Genomic DNA, 19320 nt, shown 5'->3' on the forward strand with positions numbered 1-19320 from the left:
TTGCAGGAAATCTCATTTCCAGGACTTAATACAGGAGTGTTAAAAAGCCTTTTCACATGTGTACTTTTACAGTATAGGTTGTTGTCTGGAATGGAGCTGCATGAGGAGGATCATGGTCAAAATAAATACCTGAACACAAGAGTAGACAATATTAATATAAGATACTGCTATGTACTGTGGGTCTGGATTTCAGAACTAAATTGGTATAATACATAAAATGTCACTGTTTTTCGTGGTAAAATAATGAAGTTGAAACTGGTTAACTTATTTAAAAAAAAAAACAACTAAATTATCTTTCACACCTAAACATTTAATTAGATTAGTGGCACTAGAAGCATAGTAATGTAGCTCAAGGATAGTAGTTTAAAATAACTTACATACTGATCTGCTTTTAGATGATCAGAAAATATATCGGTCTTATTTTGTTATCTGCAGAATGATTCCATTATCTTTTATGGGACAAATCTGTGTTCACAGGAGTCAATTATATATGAAGTCCGGTCTGTTCGTAGGTCTTAGAATTTTAATTCTCAGTCTTGGAATGTATAAGGAAGAGCAGAACAAAGGGCTTAAACTATTTGCCTTAATAGGATCATTTTTGTGATTTCATATGCAGAAAAAGCTAGTGCAAAGCAAAGGTCTTGAAAAAAATTAATCAGAAGATTTAGAAGTTGCAAGAACCATGTTCCCTTTCACTGAGCGTCCTGAAGAAACTTTAAAATTAAGTTTAATCTAGCTGTTGCCAATATCTTATACAATCATATTCAAATTTTCTGTTCAGTTAGGGTGCTAGAAAATAGTAAGCTTACCTCAAAGGAGGGGGTACCTGTTTGCCTTGTTCCTATGGAGTTGTGCCACATAGCATGTTGATCATTCTAATAATCTGCTGTGATTCATGCCTTCCTCGCTTGTGGACTGTCTTTAATCCTTACTTTTTCTTGTGTGTGTTTTCCAGGACTTCCTTTACTGCTCTGCAGCCAAGTCTTTACTGTGTTTCCCTTTACTCGTTCTTCACTTCTTATGATAATGGTCACAGCTTTGACCATGTGCTTTCTCCTTCAAACTTGGCAACTACTGTGTTCTTCTGTTTTGATCCTGTTCTGCCCCAACCTCACCAATTCAGTTCACACCCTGTCAGCTCAAAAGGGAGATGCCTGCTCTGTCTATTAAGCACTATGGATAATAATTTATTTTCTTTCCCTTTCATTTTCCTTGTATGTAATGAAGCTGGTTCTGAGAGCTGTGGAAAAACATCAATTTCTCTGAAATTCTTACCCAGTCTCCACTCAAGTTTACTTTGCACCTCCTACTTTGTGTGATCGTCCTGGTCTCTTAAAATGAATGACAAGTCCACAACTAAGGCAGTCTGCTTTCATTTTGTCCAGTTACTAGATTCTCCTGCTTTCTTGTGCTATCTCTTGTATGATCTTAGGGTATTTCATAGATCCTGTCACCATTTCTCCTTTCCCTTCCTGTCTTACTGTACTGCTTGTTAAGCCTTCCATTCCAGGAAGATAAAAGGTGATGACTCCTAGAAATTTCTAACTACTTATTTAGATCAAATCCACATAGGTCTCCAGTTCACGCTCTTTCACCAGCTTCCTTGTTGAAGTATACATTTACTGTTTTCCTCTCCTGGATAACTCTTCTTCTTGTCTTAATGCTTTCGGTAGCCCAGACTTTTTGGTTCTTAAACCATTTTATCTTCAGTATATTTTGCATGGCATGCAGGGGAGTAGAAATAAGCTGGTAGCTGACACTCCACTTTGCACTATTGTGTGTTCCCTTCATGTAGGTGATCTCAAGTCTTCAGTTAATGTTGTGGCTCTTAAAACTGCCTATTAATTTATTCACCCTGTTGAATTCTGTCTTAACAGACATGCAGTGGAAGGCCTGCTGGTTCAAACTTCAAAATAACAAACACATTGTTTCCTTGTCAAGTATCTTAATTCTTAATTGTTTGGCTGTGCTACCAAACATTTATTGCTTGCAGCTGTAACTCAAAATTTACTTTTTCCTCTGCCAGAGTGCATACCTCTGAGGTGTGTCAAAATCCTACCTTTTCTTTCAGAAGAAAGGCAAAAATTGATTGTGCTGTTACTGTGTCTTTCTGGTACTTTTCTAACGCTTTCTAGGTCCTGTAAATGCTTCCTCCTTATCTTTGTTGGCAGGTCTGTGTCTCAGGCATTCTGTTTTTATGCTTCCAGACAGACTATAGCTTCCGTAACGGTATTTGTTGCTTATTAAGTGCACCACCTTAGAATTTTCAGTATTTGAAAACTAAGAGTGGTAGTTCGAATTCAGAGTAGTTCAGTACAACATTGTGCTTCTGTGTAGTGATATCGGCATTGTCAAGGCAATACTCCCTCAGTTCTCTTGCAAACACTTCCATGGCTTGCTTTGCTGATACTTATGTATAGAGCCAGAATGAATCTATTCATCCTCTCAGCCTTTTTGAGAGTTTATTAACAAGATATTTCCTAGCGATTAACAGTTTTCTGGTAATACTTCAGGAGTATTCATTCTGAGGAGGCTGCTGGTCATGAAACAATGGAATTAGTATTGTCTTCCACTATACTTAATATTGACCACTTTTCCTATGTCTTTGGATTTCAATATTTTTGAGATACAGCTTAGTAATTCTAACTTGGAAATTTCTTCATAAATATTAAGTGCTTTTCAAAATGAAGTGTGTATAAGAGTTTGAAACCTTTTGTGGTTTTAAAACTGTCTAAACAGGGTGAGAATATATCTGACTTTCAACAAAACAAATCCTGGCATTGTGGTATTTGTGTAAAAGGCAATGTCATATTCAACACCTAAAATGGTAAATAAGCTAACAGATACTGTGACTAAGTTTGTCGTGTCTGGGATAGCATTTTTAACAAAAGAAAATTTCAGAGAACTTTGTAAGAGAAGTAGGTTTTTGAGCAGGGCACTGTGGTTAGAGTTGGTACGAAATGTAGCATGTGTTGGAACATCTGAACATGTCAAGTGCACTGTGGAGATGGGTATTAATGAAAACTGTGGCAGTCAATGAAACCAAGCATATAATCTGAAAAGGTTTTTTTACGCTTAATTTACAAAGAAGTCTCTACTATCTTCAGTCCTATTTCCTGGATATAACATCCAGTTCCGTAAAATTCTGATATAGACTTCTTCCACTGCAATATAGTGATTGTTCAGACTGTCATCTTTTTCGAAAATATGGAAGAAATAGGTTCTGGAAATAACTGTAGCTATCACTTAAAGATAACTTAATGGGCCTGTGGTAAAAGCATGTGACTAACAGAAGGTAATTTGAACCGCACATTGTCTCATAACATTGAAGGATATTCAACAGAAGTATGAAGCTTAAAACTTATAATCAGTAGAGGCAGGGTTGGGGTTTTTTTGTACAAAATTTGTTTTCAATCAGTGATGTTGCTGGTATGCCTGTAAGGTTGTTGCAGATGAAAACAAGTAATTCATTATGTGCCTGCCTACTTCCTGGACAAAAACAACCATTGAACAGTCAAGTGAAGTTGCTCATAGGCAGGTGGTATATCATTCTTCATATGCTTTATGGATCTTGAGATTTAACATCTACCATAATGTAACATGCTCTCAGAGAAAAATTATTGGGGAAAAAAATTTTAAAACGGTTTGGCCTTCCCCCCCTCCCCCCTTCTCTCCTCGGGAGGGGATCGCCTCTGTCCCCATCCTCAGAAAGCTTCAGTACTTTTAATGTTGTAATCCTGTCTTTTCTTCCCAAAAAAGGGCATTGTTTTGAAAGCAGAAAGGTTATTCTATGATATTAATATTCTGTGCCTTGGCCAGTAAGTTTTCAATAGCATTACTATCCTGTTTCTATTCTAGTAAGATGTGCTGTGAACTTGTATATAATTTTTCATGTGTAGGGACTGGTAAATGAAAAACATACTCATTATATTAAGAAATGCTGATAAACTCATCTTTTCCTGCCTAGTATGATGAATTGGTTCCTGCATCCCTGACAACCAAATATGGAGGCTTTTATATCAACACTGGTACACTGCAGTTCCGCCAGGCATCTGACTCAGAGGATGAAGACTTTGCAGAAGACAAAAAGCATAGGCCACCTAAAGTGAGTGATTTTAATTATGCTTTTTATACAGAACTTACAGCTAGGCGGACACTGGTAAATACTTGATACGCTTAGAATGGCACAGATGAAGAGGCTGAAAGCAGAATGATGCACAGTGCTGTTTTACTGCATTTTCTGGTTTGGGGGTTAGGTATTAGCATTCTGGAAATAACTCGGGATGTCCACAGGCTGTCCAGTCTTGTAAGACTAACTGTCTGTTCAGGCAAGCTAACAAGTTGTGTCCATCCATCTTGAAGTGACAGTTGATTCTGTAATTTTAGAGGAATTTTATTTTATGAGATAAGAAAAATTTTCCAACACTGCTTTTATGATTTTGCACAAAGCTTGCATAATTTAAAATTTTTCCTAATATTTAGAATAATACTTAAACAAAACATCTGTTAAAATAAACTCAGCGCTAAGAATAGCTATAATAAAAAGTATATGTACAGTCTTTCCCAAACAGCTTGCTGTTCTATGTACTTTGGCAGGTTATGATCAATGTGAACACATTTGCATATGATATTCATGAGTTCCATGCCATTCCAAGAACTTCCTGCTTTCTGATGTCCTTTCCTGCTCTATAATTCTTTAAATTTAACATAAATTTAAGGTTCTAGTATTGGATCTGACTGGGATGGAGTTAACTTTCTTTATAGCACCTCTTGTGGTGCTATGGTTTGGATTTGTGACTAAAATAATGTTGATAACGCACCAAAGTTTTCTCTTGCTGAGTAATTTTTGCAGTGTGAAGGGTTTCTTTTTCCCTAGCCTGCACCAGCAGGTAAGCTAGGGATTAGCAAGAGCTTGGGAGGGGAGACAGCTGATCTGAATTGGCCAAAAAGATACTCCATATGATGTAACTTCATACTCAGCAATGAAACTGTGGTAGCAGAAGAAGAAGGGGGGGGGATTCGGTCTTCTAAGGTGACCGTTGCTCATACTGGCTGGGCATCAGTCTGCAGGTGCCTTAAAGTATTTTTCTTATTGAAAACTCTGAATTCAGTAACTGTTTTAAAAATTATTAAAGATTAAGACTTGTCAGTAACTCCAATTGCTGCTAGGAATCCAGTGGTACTGTTTGCCTTTGTGCACATTGAGGTATTTTCCTGGCTCTGAATTGGAAAGTGTAAGGAAAACTAAATGTTTCTTGCTGTAAAAGTCCTTTAGGAGGGAAGAACCATCGTCCTTTTTTTGATCTCTTTTGTAGATAGCAAAGTTAAAAGAAAGCGAAGATCGTGGAGTGAAGAAGCGCAAGCGGAAAGATGAAGGGACAGAAAAGGAGAAAAAGCCTCGGAAAATGAAAGTTCCTAAGCAGTTGGGGTAGGTTTGTTTCTTTAGATGAACTCCTGAATTGTATATGAAGTTTGCTTTCAAGGTCACGTGCCGTAGCAAGATTATCACAGCTGTTTAGAATATTTTATTTTTAAACTATAATTAATAGGGAATAGATTTTGGGTTTGGAGATTCTGCGGGGGTTTTGCATAAGTAAGTCCTACAAGCTAATTTTTTTGTCCCCCCAATTTTGAACAAGGAATAATAAACCAAAGACAAATTACAGAAAAGAAATTTTGAGTCTATGAAAAGCATTATCCATTGTTCTACCCAAAGTCTTATATTACATCTTCTAATGAAAAATAATTTTCTTCCTATCCCTTAGTTTCTAATCTGGAAAACTATAAACATAGCTTAATTATTCTACATGTTTCTTACTAACTTTGTGTGTGCTTTCCTGAGTTCTGAGGCTAGCATGGAAGGATTAAAGTGGTGGTTTTTTTAATTGGCTTCTAGAAGACTGTCGTTGAGTGAAAGTTGTCTTATGAATATTCAAGTTGGTATTGAAAATTTATTGATAGTATTTTTCATCAAGGTGATGAATTGGTGGAAAATGTGGAGTTTGAGTAACATATAGATGTTGAGCCTGCATGTCAAAATTCTTAGCAATGAGGAGAATTTTTTTAACACACATGGTGTGCCTAAACTTAAAGCAACCTGCTGCTATTCAGGAGTCTTGAGAGGCAATTTTACATATTTTAGTAGCATAGATCAGCTGTGAGTTGGACAACTGTGCCAACTTCTCCATAATTAAATTGAGAAATTGGAAGTAAATAACCTTTACATTAATGTGTACAAAACTTAGCAAAACAAATCAGTTGGAGAGCATGAAATCACATGACCAGCAAAGGTTTATGGTAGTCAATACAATAGTCTGAAGTTGGAAGCACAAAGTACTTGCTTCTTCCACCTGATAATTTTTTAGTTGTACTAAACTCCCAGATTTTTGTTAAAGGTTACTAGGGCCTCAAAAATCACATACATTCTAATGAAAGATTTCTTTCCTCTACAGAGTAATGGCCTTAAATTCACACAAGTCTGAAAAGAAGAAAAAGAAATTGTATAAAGACTCACTCTCTCTGGCTGCCATGATCCGTAAATTTCAAAAGGAGAAGGAAGCCATGAGGAAGAAGGAATCTAGTCCAAAACCTCCAGTGACTGTTGCAACCTCTACCCCGAGTAAAATTCCTTCCTCCTCTCTCAGTGCAGGAAACGATATCTCTGACTTGAATCTTAGGATCAATGATCCTGTCCTCTCCATTTTTGGTAGCACAAATGAACCTGAGCTCCTGCAAGAAGCTGAAAGTGCCCTGGAGATGCTGGGAGACATTGACTTTGACAAGTTGCTTGATGGCACTTCTGATGGCAGCCCGGTATCTGAGCTGTCAGGAGAAAATGGAAATGTCACTCAAGCAACCTACACCTCTCAGGTCATGACACCCAAGCAGGTGCCTGCCCTCCCAGAAGGTCTGCCTATGCTACTTGAAAAGCGCATTGGAGACCTTCGAACAGTAAGTATGAATTGACTGGTAAGCAATTGCATTCAAGAATCTGAGAGAATGAGGAAGAATAATTAGGGCCTAAGTTGTCATCCTTGAATTGCTGGCTCTAAAACTCTAAAAAATGTAGAATTGATCTTAATGTCAATCTTAATGGCTGTATTTATATTCAGATGAAAATGGGCACAGGGATGATGCAGGTCAGTTGTTAAAGCAGTGTTTGTTTCACAGTGGAGACAAGGTTTTCTAAATCTTCTGTGTACAATTACTTGTAATGTTTGTTTGGGTTTTTTCCATAAGGGAAATATTAGTGTTACTTTAACTTGAATTATTAGTTGTTGAAATGGATGGGTGTTTTCTTACTTTGGAGGAGGAAACCTGAAATATGACTGCAGCTTACAAATCAATGTCTTGAATTTTTGGCTTTGTAACATAAATGCTAACTTGACAGTTTAAAAAAAACCCAGGAACAACAACAAAAAAAATCCAACCACAAAACATGCCACCCACCTACAGAAAAACAACAAACCCCCACAGAACTGAATATTTTGGTTTGGAAGGTTAGAATGGAGTCCAAACTCATCAAAAATACTAATGAAAAGTATTAAATCCACAGATTACAAACATCCCAATAGCTCATTGAAAGGGATCAGAGCTATTAAGGTATTACATGATCCTTGTTTCAGTTGTAGATGTTATCTGAAGTTGAGAATAAATTTGTTATTTGATTGTCCATATTCTGATATTAAAGCTTTTCCTTACTCAGAATAAAGTGCAGCTTTTCCTTACTCAGAGTAAGTTTTGAAAAAGCAGTTTGAGTTACTACCTTTTTGGAAAAAAATAATTTAGTAGCAGAGCTTGCTTTGCTACATGTTAGAGTTATGATAAAACATAATGCTCATCTTACCAGTATGTAAATGTTTTCTAGTGTTCTTAGTCATTTTTAAATGTACCAAGCTAAATACAGCTAAGGGGTTAATACTTACTAAAGTGAGCGAGATTATTTTGTCTACCTTTGAATTTTCAGGTTAATTTTGCTGTGACTCAACAATAAGCTTCTAGCAAAACTGCAGAAGAACTGAATTAGGCCAAAAGTCAGGAAGTGTTAGTGGCCTGCCCCAGATTCACGCTGCCTCACTGTATAACAAGCCCCACCCAGCTGGAAGAAAGCTTTCATTTAGTGGCTCTTGGAAAATGTAACTCTTCTGCTTTTGATAATGTCTTCTGGAAGTTTGGTGCTGGCTGAGCAGAGCAAGTCTACCCATAGACTTGGGGAAAAACTAGACTCTGTGTTGACATAAAGATTGCAACTTCCTGACCTTCTGCAAATGGCAATCAACAGGCATGTTATCAGTGGAGGAAAGCATCTTACAAAAAGCAGGAAAAAACCCAAATGGGTCTTGCCAAATACTTAGCAGACTCACACTTCAGTGCTCTTAGTGCAGAGAAAGCTAAGAAGTTTATAAAGCTGTAGGAAAACGCCTATGTTGCGTGTATGGAGTATGATATATCTAGATTTAAAAAAAATAATAAAAATTTAGAAAGCCACTGACTAAATACAATAACAGCTTCCTGACTTCCTTTTGTAGATTAATGTCTTCTAGTTCCCTAAGTGGGCAATTCTGAACTACCATGACAGAAGACAATATTGTACACAAGCAGGAAAGTAATAAAATGCCTTTTTTCTGTTGTGAAGGTAACTGTCAAGATACTGTCTGTGGGGAGAAAAAAAAAACCCACCACAATTCAGTGATAGCGATACAGGTTTTGAATCTGCCAATGTTGCTCTCTTAAAAGCCAGCAACGCTGTCCAGTACGATAGTATAATGCTGAAATCGCCTTTTAAGGTCTACCTGGGACCAAAATGTCACAGCATATCTTCCCTTCCATTTTATATAAACCAGAAGATGGTGATAATCCTTGTGTTAATAATGCTTAAAGATACTGGATTTAAGACTTTTGAACATGACTCTTTGGTATCCTGTCACTGGGCAACATCTATAACCTTTCTAATTTTTTAGCAGGACAAATGCTTCAGTATTCTTAAACAGCTAGTACCATCCTCTCAGCAGCTGAATTTATGGTAGAAAGTGGTGAGCAGAATGCAGTCCTTACAGGAACTGAAACTCTGGTATCAATGTTCATGACTGAAGCGGTAAAGCATTCAGACAATGGGCTACCTTATGGTTTCTCATAGAGTATCAGACTCCTGTTTTCCTGTGCAGCGTAGAGGTCACAATTCCAGAAAATACTTCTCTTTCAAACTTAAGTGGGTCAGTTACAAAGAGCAAGAACACTAAGTATTTCATAGTAATAAAGGAATTTTATCAAGTTAACGGTTGCATTTGAGCAACCTGGTCTAGTGGAAGGTGTACCTGCCCATGGCAGGGGGGTTGGAACTAGATGAACTTTAAGGTCCCTTCCAGCCCAAACCAGTCAATGATTCTATGTTGTCATAAGTCACTAAATTTTTTTTTTAAAGGCAGAATTAGAGATTTTTAATTTATTTGAATATTCAGCCTCGTAGCATGTTGGCTGCTTCTAATGTTTGTCAGTCACTATAATGATACCACACTTGCATACTTTTCTGCATGTATATCCTTTTCCAGCCCCTTTAGAGAATCGCTGTCTGGTCCAGTGGCAGGAATATAAGATGACATTAAGCCTCTGGAAGAGTTTTGGTGGTTTTTTTCTCTCTTGACTTCTAGAAATCTGCAGTGGATGAACAATAGAGAGAAGATCTTACTGATTTTTGTAGAATAGTGCAGGGAATTGGCTTTCTCCTGCAAGCTGTCATTGTTTGTGAAAATAAGAATCTAGGTGATAAGAACAAAGATAAAGGGATTCTGCATGGGAACTCCGGTGAGATCAGCAAAAACTTCTAATAAAAGGAAGTATGTTTAGGAATAAGGCTGGGTTTTTTTGTTTGTTTGTTTTTTTCCATCTACCCACACCCACCCCAAACAGATTCAGGAAGATAGACCAGACAAAGATATTAAAGAGATATAGTCTAAAGATGGTGAGAATGCTGGACAGCACCAGAAAAGAGCGATGAGGTATTCCTCTAGCATACATAATCCCTTTGTAGAAATTGCAATGAAGGATTAAGATAGATCTAAGAAGGCTGGGAAGTTGTAACTGGGTGAAGCACGTAGAAGAGGAGCCTTTCATAGATTGAGAGTAGAAATGTGTTGATGCTCTTGCCTGCTTGACTTGTCAAGCAATATTCCTATTTAAAACAAACAGTGGTAGTGGAATGTTGTTGGTCGTGAGATAATAAAACAACTCTACCATTTTCTTCATGGTTATTGAAAAGACATGTTAACATAGTGATCCAGGCAGATTCTAAATAGAATGGTTGTTTGCCCTAGAGCAAGGTGTTTTTATTTGAGAATAATAATAACAATCTCACCTTTTTTCTAAACAGCTGAGTATAGTTTAGTTTTGTTTATTTTTTTCCAAGTAATGCTGTTCTCTGGAAAATAAGAATGTGATACAGGTGTAAAAGTAAAGATACAAAGGTTGTTGTGACAAAATGCTCTGTGAACTTGGATACTCTTTATTGCTGTATTTTCAGGCCGCCAAGATGTTTGATGAAGAAGGCAGGAAGAAGTTTTTCACGCAAGACATGAATAATATTCTGCTGGAGTAAGTGCTTATCTGTACAACCTTCCCTTTTTGGAAAGGGGGTGAAAGGAAAAGTACAGAAGAGGAAATATTATTGAGGTTGTTCCAACAAAGCCCTTAAAAGTCAATGAAGGTAGATCAGTCTAAGCTAGTTATTAGCTAAAGAGATTTATACATGAATACAATTCCTGTCATGACTCTCTGTCTTTATCCAGTGTGATGTGTTTTGTAGTGCCCTATGTCCTTGACTTCATGTGTAAATTTAAACAAAACTGCCATTATTTCTTCCTGTCCCCCACTTTTGTAACTCAAACCACCTTCAGCTTTCATGAAGGAAAATGCCAGCTCTTTTTAGTCTGTAGTCCTTCAAGCGTTCAATATATAAAAGGTTCTATGTTTGTATTCTAAGAAACAAAAGGTAATCTCTAGAAGACTGTAGCAGTCAAAATTGTATCGAGATTGATGTGCAATGGTAGGAGTAAACTAAATTTGAACAAGTGTTCAACATTGGTGGAGAAGTGTGTATATGAATGGTTTCTTGCCATTGATTAAGACTTCCTCCTTTTTTACAAAAGTTTATCTGAAAATGTCCCAAGCTGCTATTTTTAGTATGCATAGCTAGAATATGTTATGCATACAAAGCTTCCTTAGGTTTTTGTTCAGTTCTCATCTTCATCTTGGGGTGCCTCACTGGTTGACTGTCTCTTGTTTGTTTGTCAGTATTGAGCTACAGTTACAGGAGATAAATCCTGCCATCCGCAATGGAGTGTACTCTCACCTTGAGGCTTTTGTCCCATGCAATAAGGACACACTGATAAAGCGTCTGAAGAAGTTACACCTCAATGTCCAGGTAATGATAGGGAGATTAGCTCTAGCATGAGTCAGTTGTGTAGTAGTGATGAGGACAGAATGCAGGAGACTAGAGCAACAGCAACATGTCTCCAGTAAAGCAAAGGTTTTGGATCAGTTGCTAGATCAGCTTAAAAGCTTTTTTTTCTGTGTACCTGCTATTGTCACTACTTTAGGAAGAAGTATTTTAAGTATTTCAGACCATTTATTTGAGAATGAAGCGCTTTCATCTTGAATGCTGGGTACAGGGTACATATCAAAGTAGCAGAAATAGAAAACCACAATAATAATGGTTATGACAGGCTAAAAAAAAATTACTATTGCATTCACCTTTGTGTCAAGAAAAAAGAAAGGCTAGACGGGTAATAGATGACCCAGCCTGTACTGTTTTTGTGAATTTGCCTTTGTGGCTAGGTCTTACAAATACTTTATATGTCATTTGCAGTTGCATTTCTCTTAAAGAATATATTTTCCTATTGAAGAAAAAAGTTACCTGTGATCTGAAGTATCCTGACCCAATTCTTTAGGTGAAATACAGGACTAAATCTTGCAGAGGATCTGAGGATCATGAATGCAGAGATCTCAGAACTTGCTAAGGCGGCAAACAGAATCCCATGTTATTTCTAAGCATAGGACATGATAGCACATAGTATTCTGGTTCTTCTCAATAAGCAGTTATGATTAAGAATGTAAAGTCAGAAGATGTAGGAAGAGTATTTAAAACATGTAGGGAAGTATATAGTATATTACTTGAATGTTTGAAGTTCTTAATGTTTGGAGACAGTTCCAAATACATAGTCCTTACCTTTGAGGTACATAAATTATATATGATAATAATCTAATACTCACATAATCTAATACATATATTTTGTTCATTACCTAGAATGTTCTTATACCACAGAGTTTTAGGGGACTTGGTTAATTGGATATTTATTTGCCAGTGTTGAGATACTCATCGGTCAAGTCATCTTGCTTTTTCCCTCAGGTTTTCTTCCCTTCCCTATTTTGATTAAAAAGCATTATTTAATGAGATCATGCCATAATGTTTTGGGATATTCATGATATGTTTTCTTGTGACTACCTTTCATCATTTCTGGTCTCAACACTTACATGAGTTGTATGAAGAATTTCAAGTATGTGCATTTCTATAATGCTGTTGCACCTAACAGGATTCAAGTGCCGTGTAGGAAATGGCTGTGGCAGTCAATAGTTTGTACTGCGAATATTGCCTCAGGAGTGAGTGGGAAATAATTTTTGTGAAGCTATCTGAAACACTCTTTACATTGAATCTAATGGGACTGCTTTGGTGTTTATCTTTTCACAGGATGACCGCTTGAGAGAACCACTGCAAAAGCTGAAACTGGCTGTCAGTAACGTCATGCCTGAACAGTTATGCAAGTATCAAGAGGACTGTCAGGCCCGCAATCAAGCCAAGAATGCCAAGTAGGTATTTCTGGAGTCTGTGCATGCTGGTTCTAGAGTCCAGCTGGAAGTCTGTCTCCATGTTCATTCCCTGAGCTCAGCAAAGTACTCAGCTCCAGCTTACAGGTGTCTGTAAGTTTTGAACTGTACAAAGTAGTTTTGTGTAAGTGACGCTATCACCTGACTCTAGAAAGAAGTTCTGTTACCTGAATGAAATAGTCTTGAGAGAAAGAAATTATAAACTGTGAGAAGGATACTGGAGATTCTTAAAATGCTGGATTAATGGAGGGGGATGGTGTGTTCAGGATCTTGACATATTTTGTCCTTGTTCCCTCATAGTTAATAGATTGATAAGCATCCTGTCATTTCCTAGTAGAAGCACTACATGAAGCTTATAGCCAGCATCCTTGATAGCCTCCATACAGTGTGTCCTTTTCACTTGTCTCTGAGGTCCATGAAGCAGTGGGGAGAGGAAGATGAACTGTTTACCCTTTCAGGAAGGGTATAACGAGAATCTGAAGATAGGTCCTTTTTTTTTCTCTAACACCTAAAATAACACTTCTTTATCAAGGAAACATTTTGTCTGTATTGTATACCTATAAAGAAAACTATTGTTCCAACTGTAGGTTGCAAGCGGAAGATGAACGAGAGAAAAATGGATCAGAGGAAGATGATGATGAGAAACCTGGAAAGAGGGTTGTGGGACCCAGAAAGAAGTTTCATTGGGATGACACAGTGAGGTGAGATAAAACTACCTCTTCCACCAAGAGTTTTGACTGACTTCATAAAGGTATCCCCAAGGGGATGTTATTACATGATACTGTTTAATAAATAATAATTCTCAGAAGTTTTAGAGAGTGTTGGGGCTAAATAGGCAAGCTAGAACACTGCAATGGTAAAACACCCTTTTCTGTAACTTGAAAGGCAAGATCATCCTATGTCCAACCCTTTTTTTCACTGCTTATCTGCTTTTTCCAAATACATGAGAATTTTCCTGGTCCTAGGACTTCAGGCTTCTTTAAGCAAAGAACAGAGGTGTAAGCAGAGTTACACCTGCTTCCCACCGTTCTAGGAATAGGTCACAAAACACTGTCACCCAATGAGTGGTAAAGATTTCTGCCACTGTAGGGCAGACCATCAAAATTGGCATTTCTGGTTTGGCAAGCCTCCTAGTTCTTCTTCAAGCCAGCATCCAGAATTCATGAATCTTAACCCCTCCCATCCCCTCTGAACACAAGTTCTATGTTACCTCTCAAGAGCCACGCAGATTCTTGTCTGAAATGATGAATTCTCACTGTTCTGTTTCCTAGAATAGATTTTACCGAAAACTAAGATTACTATTATTTAAATAAACTAGATAGGCTTTTAAGCAAGCAGATACTTAAAAATTGGTAATTTCCCATGCAATATCTAAGCTAATTTTAGTACAAGGATGCATACTATTAAAAGGGGCTGGTGTACTTCTCATGATGAGTCTTTGTAGTATGCTAAGGCAACAGGGAAGCAAGCTTCATGGAATATATCTAACTAGTATAGCTTGGACTAACCTGGAGGGGAGCCATACTTAAGGATGACACTTAAATTTGTTGGGTTTTTTCATTCAAGAGGCTCTGAAAGGCCAATGTTACTTAACTGTGTGCATTTTTATATTTTTTAAGGACAGTAAAGGACAGCAGCCCTGTCAGAATCTTCTGTTGAGATACTGAGTGTAGAATGGATTTCACTTGCTTTCAGACATTCTCCATCTCAAATGAGATAGAGGTCACTCTGAGCAAAGTGAGAGAAGATGTTTCAGCTATGAGGAAACTACAAAGAAAATGTAAAACCAGTTACAAAATGATAGTAAGGATGAAAAAAGAGCCATATGATCTGTTGGAAATGGAGAAGTGACAGTGGCACATCATACCAGCTGTAGTAGCAAAGCTGTGCAGTGGCAAACTTCCAAAAAAGCAGTTGGAACTGAGCTCTTCCTACAACTGGCAGTGGAAAGGAGCTGTGTAGCATCAGTGCGTCTATTTCTCAGCCTTTTTCTGCTGAGATTTTTGAAAGGATTGTTTCTTTCAATATTTGTGTTTCTTTCTGCAGGTCTCTGTTGTGTAATCTTGTCAAGATCAAGCTGGGATGCTATGAGCTAGAGCCAAATAGAAGTCAGTCTGCTGAAGATTACCTCAAAACATTTATGGAAACAGAAGTGAAACCACTTTGGCCTAAAGGCTGGATGCAGGCAAGGTAAGATACCTGCTTTATATATCTATTCATTTTGGTGTTAACTACTTCTTGGATCTTAGTTATAGTCATACATTTGTCTCAACACTGTACTATTAATGTTGGTTAAAACTTCAAAATATGTCAGTGGAACTGGAATATTTTAGTAAAATGTTTTTCAGAAATTAATTTTCTATCTTGTTGGCAAGCCTGAGAGCTTAAACCTCTGTTTTCCTCAAAGACCTATTTGCTTTTGTCATCTGCTGGAGTCTGAATTTACTAAAGTTCATAACACAGTGTGTGGTGCTTCATTTGAGGGGGAAGTATGAGGTGGGGGTAACTGCTTGGGAAGTTCTTTCTGCACTATAGAAAGTGACAGTGATATAGAAAGTAGTTTTGCCTATATGTTGTAAGCAGTCTGATAATGCAGTGTGACAGACTTTAAAATTAAAAGCTGGAATTTCAACACCAGAGTTCACAAAACACTAAGGTTTGTGCTCTTTATTTCCTGTGTGCAATTGGGATGCTCTGTGATGCTGCAGTTAAAATGCTGGCCAGTTTCTTAATGAAAACTTAACGCTTGCTTCCTCCTGACTTACTGAGAGGAAACAACCACACAAAGGGGAAAAAATAATATGAGAGCAATAGCAATCATTGTTAAATACAAATTTGGTGAAGTTTTCAAACACACTGAAGTGGAAGAAAAGAAGCAAATGTAGATGACATAAGTTCTTCTGTAGCACCCATTGCGAAAGACAATTTCCCATCAAATCTTGACCTAACTAAAAGCTAAATAATACAACAATACTAATCAATTTGCTTAAGAATACCTTGATTGTAGATTAGTCAAATCTGTATCAAGCTGTAAAAATAACTGTACTGAGATATTTCCTAGAATAGTCAGTGTAGAAAATGAGGTTGTAATAAGCTGCTTGTGACATAGCGTGCTGGTTTTGGCTGGGATAGTGTTAATTTTCTTCACAGTAGCTAGTATGGGGCTGTGTTTTGGATTTGTGCTGAAAACAGTGTAGATAACACAGGGATGTTTTAGTTACTGCTGAGCAGTGCTTACACAGAGCCAAGGCCTTTTCTGCTTCTCGCCCCACCCCAGCAGTGAGCAGGTTGGGGGGGGAAACAAGAAGTTGGGAGGGGACACAGCTGGGACAGCTGACCCCAACTGACCGAAGGGATATTCCAGACCACATGATGTCATCCTCAGCATATAATGCTGGTGGAAGGAGGAGGAAGGGGGGGATGTTCAGAGCAACGGCGTTTGTCTTCCCAAGTTACCGTTAGGCGTGCTGGACTGACCCCTGCTTTTCTGGGGATGGCTGAACACCTGCCTGCCCATGGGAAGTGAATAAATTCCTTGTTTTGCTTTGCTTGTGCGCACAGCTTTTGCTTTACCTGTTAAACTGTCTTTATCTCAACCCATGAGTTTTCTCACTTTTACCCTTCTGATTCCCTCCCCATCCCACAGTGAGGGAGGTGAGTGAGTGGCTGCATGGGGCTTAGTTGCTGGCTTGGGTTAAACCATGACAAATAGTAATGAAAGGAACAAATGAAGTTTTACATTGGCATACAGCTGATTTATTTCTGTTCAAGGATCTAATTTTGTATAGTAAGTATGCTGATGAGTGAGATGTTATCCCTTATGAAGGTTTTGAAGTAGGTGAGACAGAGTCCCAGTTTAGCTTAAGAACAGATACGGAGATCACTGATGATGGTGGCGAAATAGCTAAGTGATAGTGTGAGGTCATCCAAGAATACATAGAAGTAAAACAAAATTTTGTATTTGAAAGCCATATAACACATATGGTTCTCTCATTTCTGTATGGTAAGTGTGCTGAAAATTTCCATAAGCTTTTAAACTATCTATAAAAGCGGTTTCAACAAAAGAAGACAAAAAGCAAACAAACCTAAACCAAAACCAAACTCTTCCCCCCCCCCCAAAAAAAACAAAACCAGAAAACAAACAAACAAAAACCAAACAAACCCAAAGAGCTGCCTGATCAGAACTTTCTGTTGATCAGCAGGACTTGATTTACCCACTGGGTAGTTTTGGTACCACAATGATATACAAATTGTCCTGTATTTACAGGGAGGTGCTTCCCTGCTCTCGGTTTAGGAAGTGATAGATTGTAATTTGTAGGCAAACAGTTATGCATGGAAAAGAGGAAAAGCAAGTATTTCCTGGAATCTGACAGTGGTAACTCATAATACAGCACATGTTATTTGTATGTTGGATGCTCCTTTTGTAGGGATATGAGGGTAGGGATTATCATGCTGAGGGTTTATAATTTTTTACCTTTATACGTGGCCTCAAGTGAGAAGGAACTGCGTAAATCAGAAAAAAATTTGCACATTTAATGTTAAAAAATGACCTACTGACTATGTATTTCATAAGGAATTCTTACTTATCAGAGTAGGTCTATGGTACCAGAGCTTTGTGGGTTCAGCCCAGAGGAAAAATTTATTGCTCTTTCAAAGTTAACTATATTTAATGTTCCTCATAGCTTAGTATACAAGCATGAGGTAAGGTGTTGATTGTAGCTTTAAATTGCACCTAATTCATTTGTCCATGTGTACCACAACTACCTTTGTCACACGAATTTTCAGTATGTAACTTCTATACTCTGCCCCAGGAGATTGTTTTACTGATACTCATGGATTTAGAGAAATGCTTTTTGTCCTAAAGGATCCCAAAGCCTTTTCAAATAACATAACCCACTTTTTTGCAGCTGGGTTGCATATTAATTCCATGTATGTCTGAAAAAAGCCTGCAACCTAAATATGTGTATGTTCAAAAAAAAAAAGTGCCAGGAACAGCAGGAAGTCTGTTTCCTTTTAATGCCAAGAGTTTCATCATCTTCGGCAGTGGTCATGCAAGTAGGCTTGCAGCACATTTATTTTGTGCAGGTCAAACAGCACAGTTGAAGTCATGATAGAAAGAAACAATCTCATAATGATCTCTCTCACCACCTTTTACATCCAAGTACAGGTATGCAACGGAGGGATTATTTTCCAAGCATGTTCTTTCTTTGGAACATAAACTGCACTGTCCTTGCTTTGAACCTTATCTTTGACTTCTGTTCCTGTAGTAGTTACACTTCTGTCTTGAACCTTTAAGGATGATACTACAAATTAATGGGGCCTCAGATTCATTTTGGATTTTCATTCCCAAATGAAAAAGATTAAGGAATAGACAAAGCACCATGAAGGAGCTGGGGAGGGAAATACTCTGGAGAAGCTGGGTAGGTCAGAAAGTGGCACATTGAACCTGTAATGAGGAATGTTCCTTTTGCTCCATGATGTTCTTCATAGGCATTCAGTAGTCACTAATGGGGAGCACTGTAATACAGATTTGGAGGTTAGTATGGTGAAAAAAATGTGAAAATGGAGCTGAAAGTGGAATCTGAGAAGTAAGGCATTGGAACTTGAGAGGATGTCAATGTCTTCTTACTAGATTATATGAGATTTGTGGATACTTGAATTTTTTTATAAGTATTGCAGCTCTACAGGATGTGTTATCAGTGGTGAAAAAGTCTTGTTTAGACAGCTGTTCATTATGTGGTCAGTGTTAGTGTGATGGCAGTGGTGTACAAAAACCTTGTCTGTTCTAGTTTGCCTACCTGGAAACAGGGAAAGGGACCAAGTTTTCGTTAGCTGTCTATTTATTTGCATTTGGGTAACAAGCTGTAGGATAGGTACAGGTCAGGAATCATTTTCACTTCACACTTGTCAGCTCAGGAGTTGATAACATGGAAATAAAAGGATGTGTAGTGTTGAGATTTGTCATACCAACTCTTGCCATTCGTTGGCTCTGTAGTAAAATGTATGTGTGAGTCCAGTGTAACTGAAGTCACAGAAATGATACGCAATGGCCTATGCAAAATACTGAAGAAAATTAGAAACAAGCTTGGCTACTGTATTCTGACTTTTTTCCTCTGTGCTTTAAAAAAAACCAACCACACAACAGACTAACCACAAAACCCAAACCTATGATCAATGTGTGGACATGTAGTGTGAAGAGTTTACAATAAACCTTAATTTGATACTTAAAATATTTCAGTAGCCTTTGAGGAGAGAGAATGAAAAATGTATTTCTTCTGTCCAGCTGAAGGAGGTAATATTCCATTCTGTTGACTTCTGCTTGGCCATCTACTGAGTTATTTCAAATATAAACTTGAAATTAATATTTTTTTTAGCATTTTTCTGTTTATGGCTGCCTTGGAACATCATGATAGCAGTACAGACAAACTACCTACTAGCTGCTTT

General features: G+C 37.7%; 1 protein-coding gene across 1 annotated transcript in view; it reads left to right on the forward strand.

Moving 5' to 3' along the window:
• UBN2 (ubinuclein 2) overlaps positions 1-19320 on the forward strand; it is a gene marked incomplete at its 5' end in the record, with an annotated part of 48488 nt that overhangs the window by 18642 nt on the left and 10526 nt on the right. Inside the window, 8 exons of the mRNA XM_010565861.1 lie at positions 3968-4105; positions 5316-5428; positions 6453-6951; positions 10517-10587; positions 11287-11416; positions 12740-12858; positions 13464-13577; positions 14923-15066. Of these exons, the coding sequence (XP_010564163.1) occupies positions 3968-4105; positions 5316-5428; positions 6453-6951; positions 10517-10587; positions 11287-11416; positions 12740-12858; positions 13464-13577; positions 14923-15066 (1328 nt within the window). The remainder of the gene's footprint in view (positions 1-3967; positions 4106-5315; positions 5429-6452; positions 6952-10516; positions 10588-11286; positions 11417-12739; positions 12859-13463; positions 13578-14922; positions 15067-19320) is intronic.

This window comes from Haliaeetus leucocephalus, unplaced genomic scaffold, assembly GCF_000737465.1.
Source record: "Haliaeetus leucocephalus isolate CR32 unplaced genomic scaffold, Haliaeetus_leucocephalus-4.0 Scaffold196, whole genome shotgun sequence".
Taxonomy (NCBI): Eukaryota; Metazoa; Chordata; class Aves; order Accipitriformes; family Accipitridae; genus Haliaeetus; species Haliaeetus leucocephalus.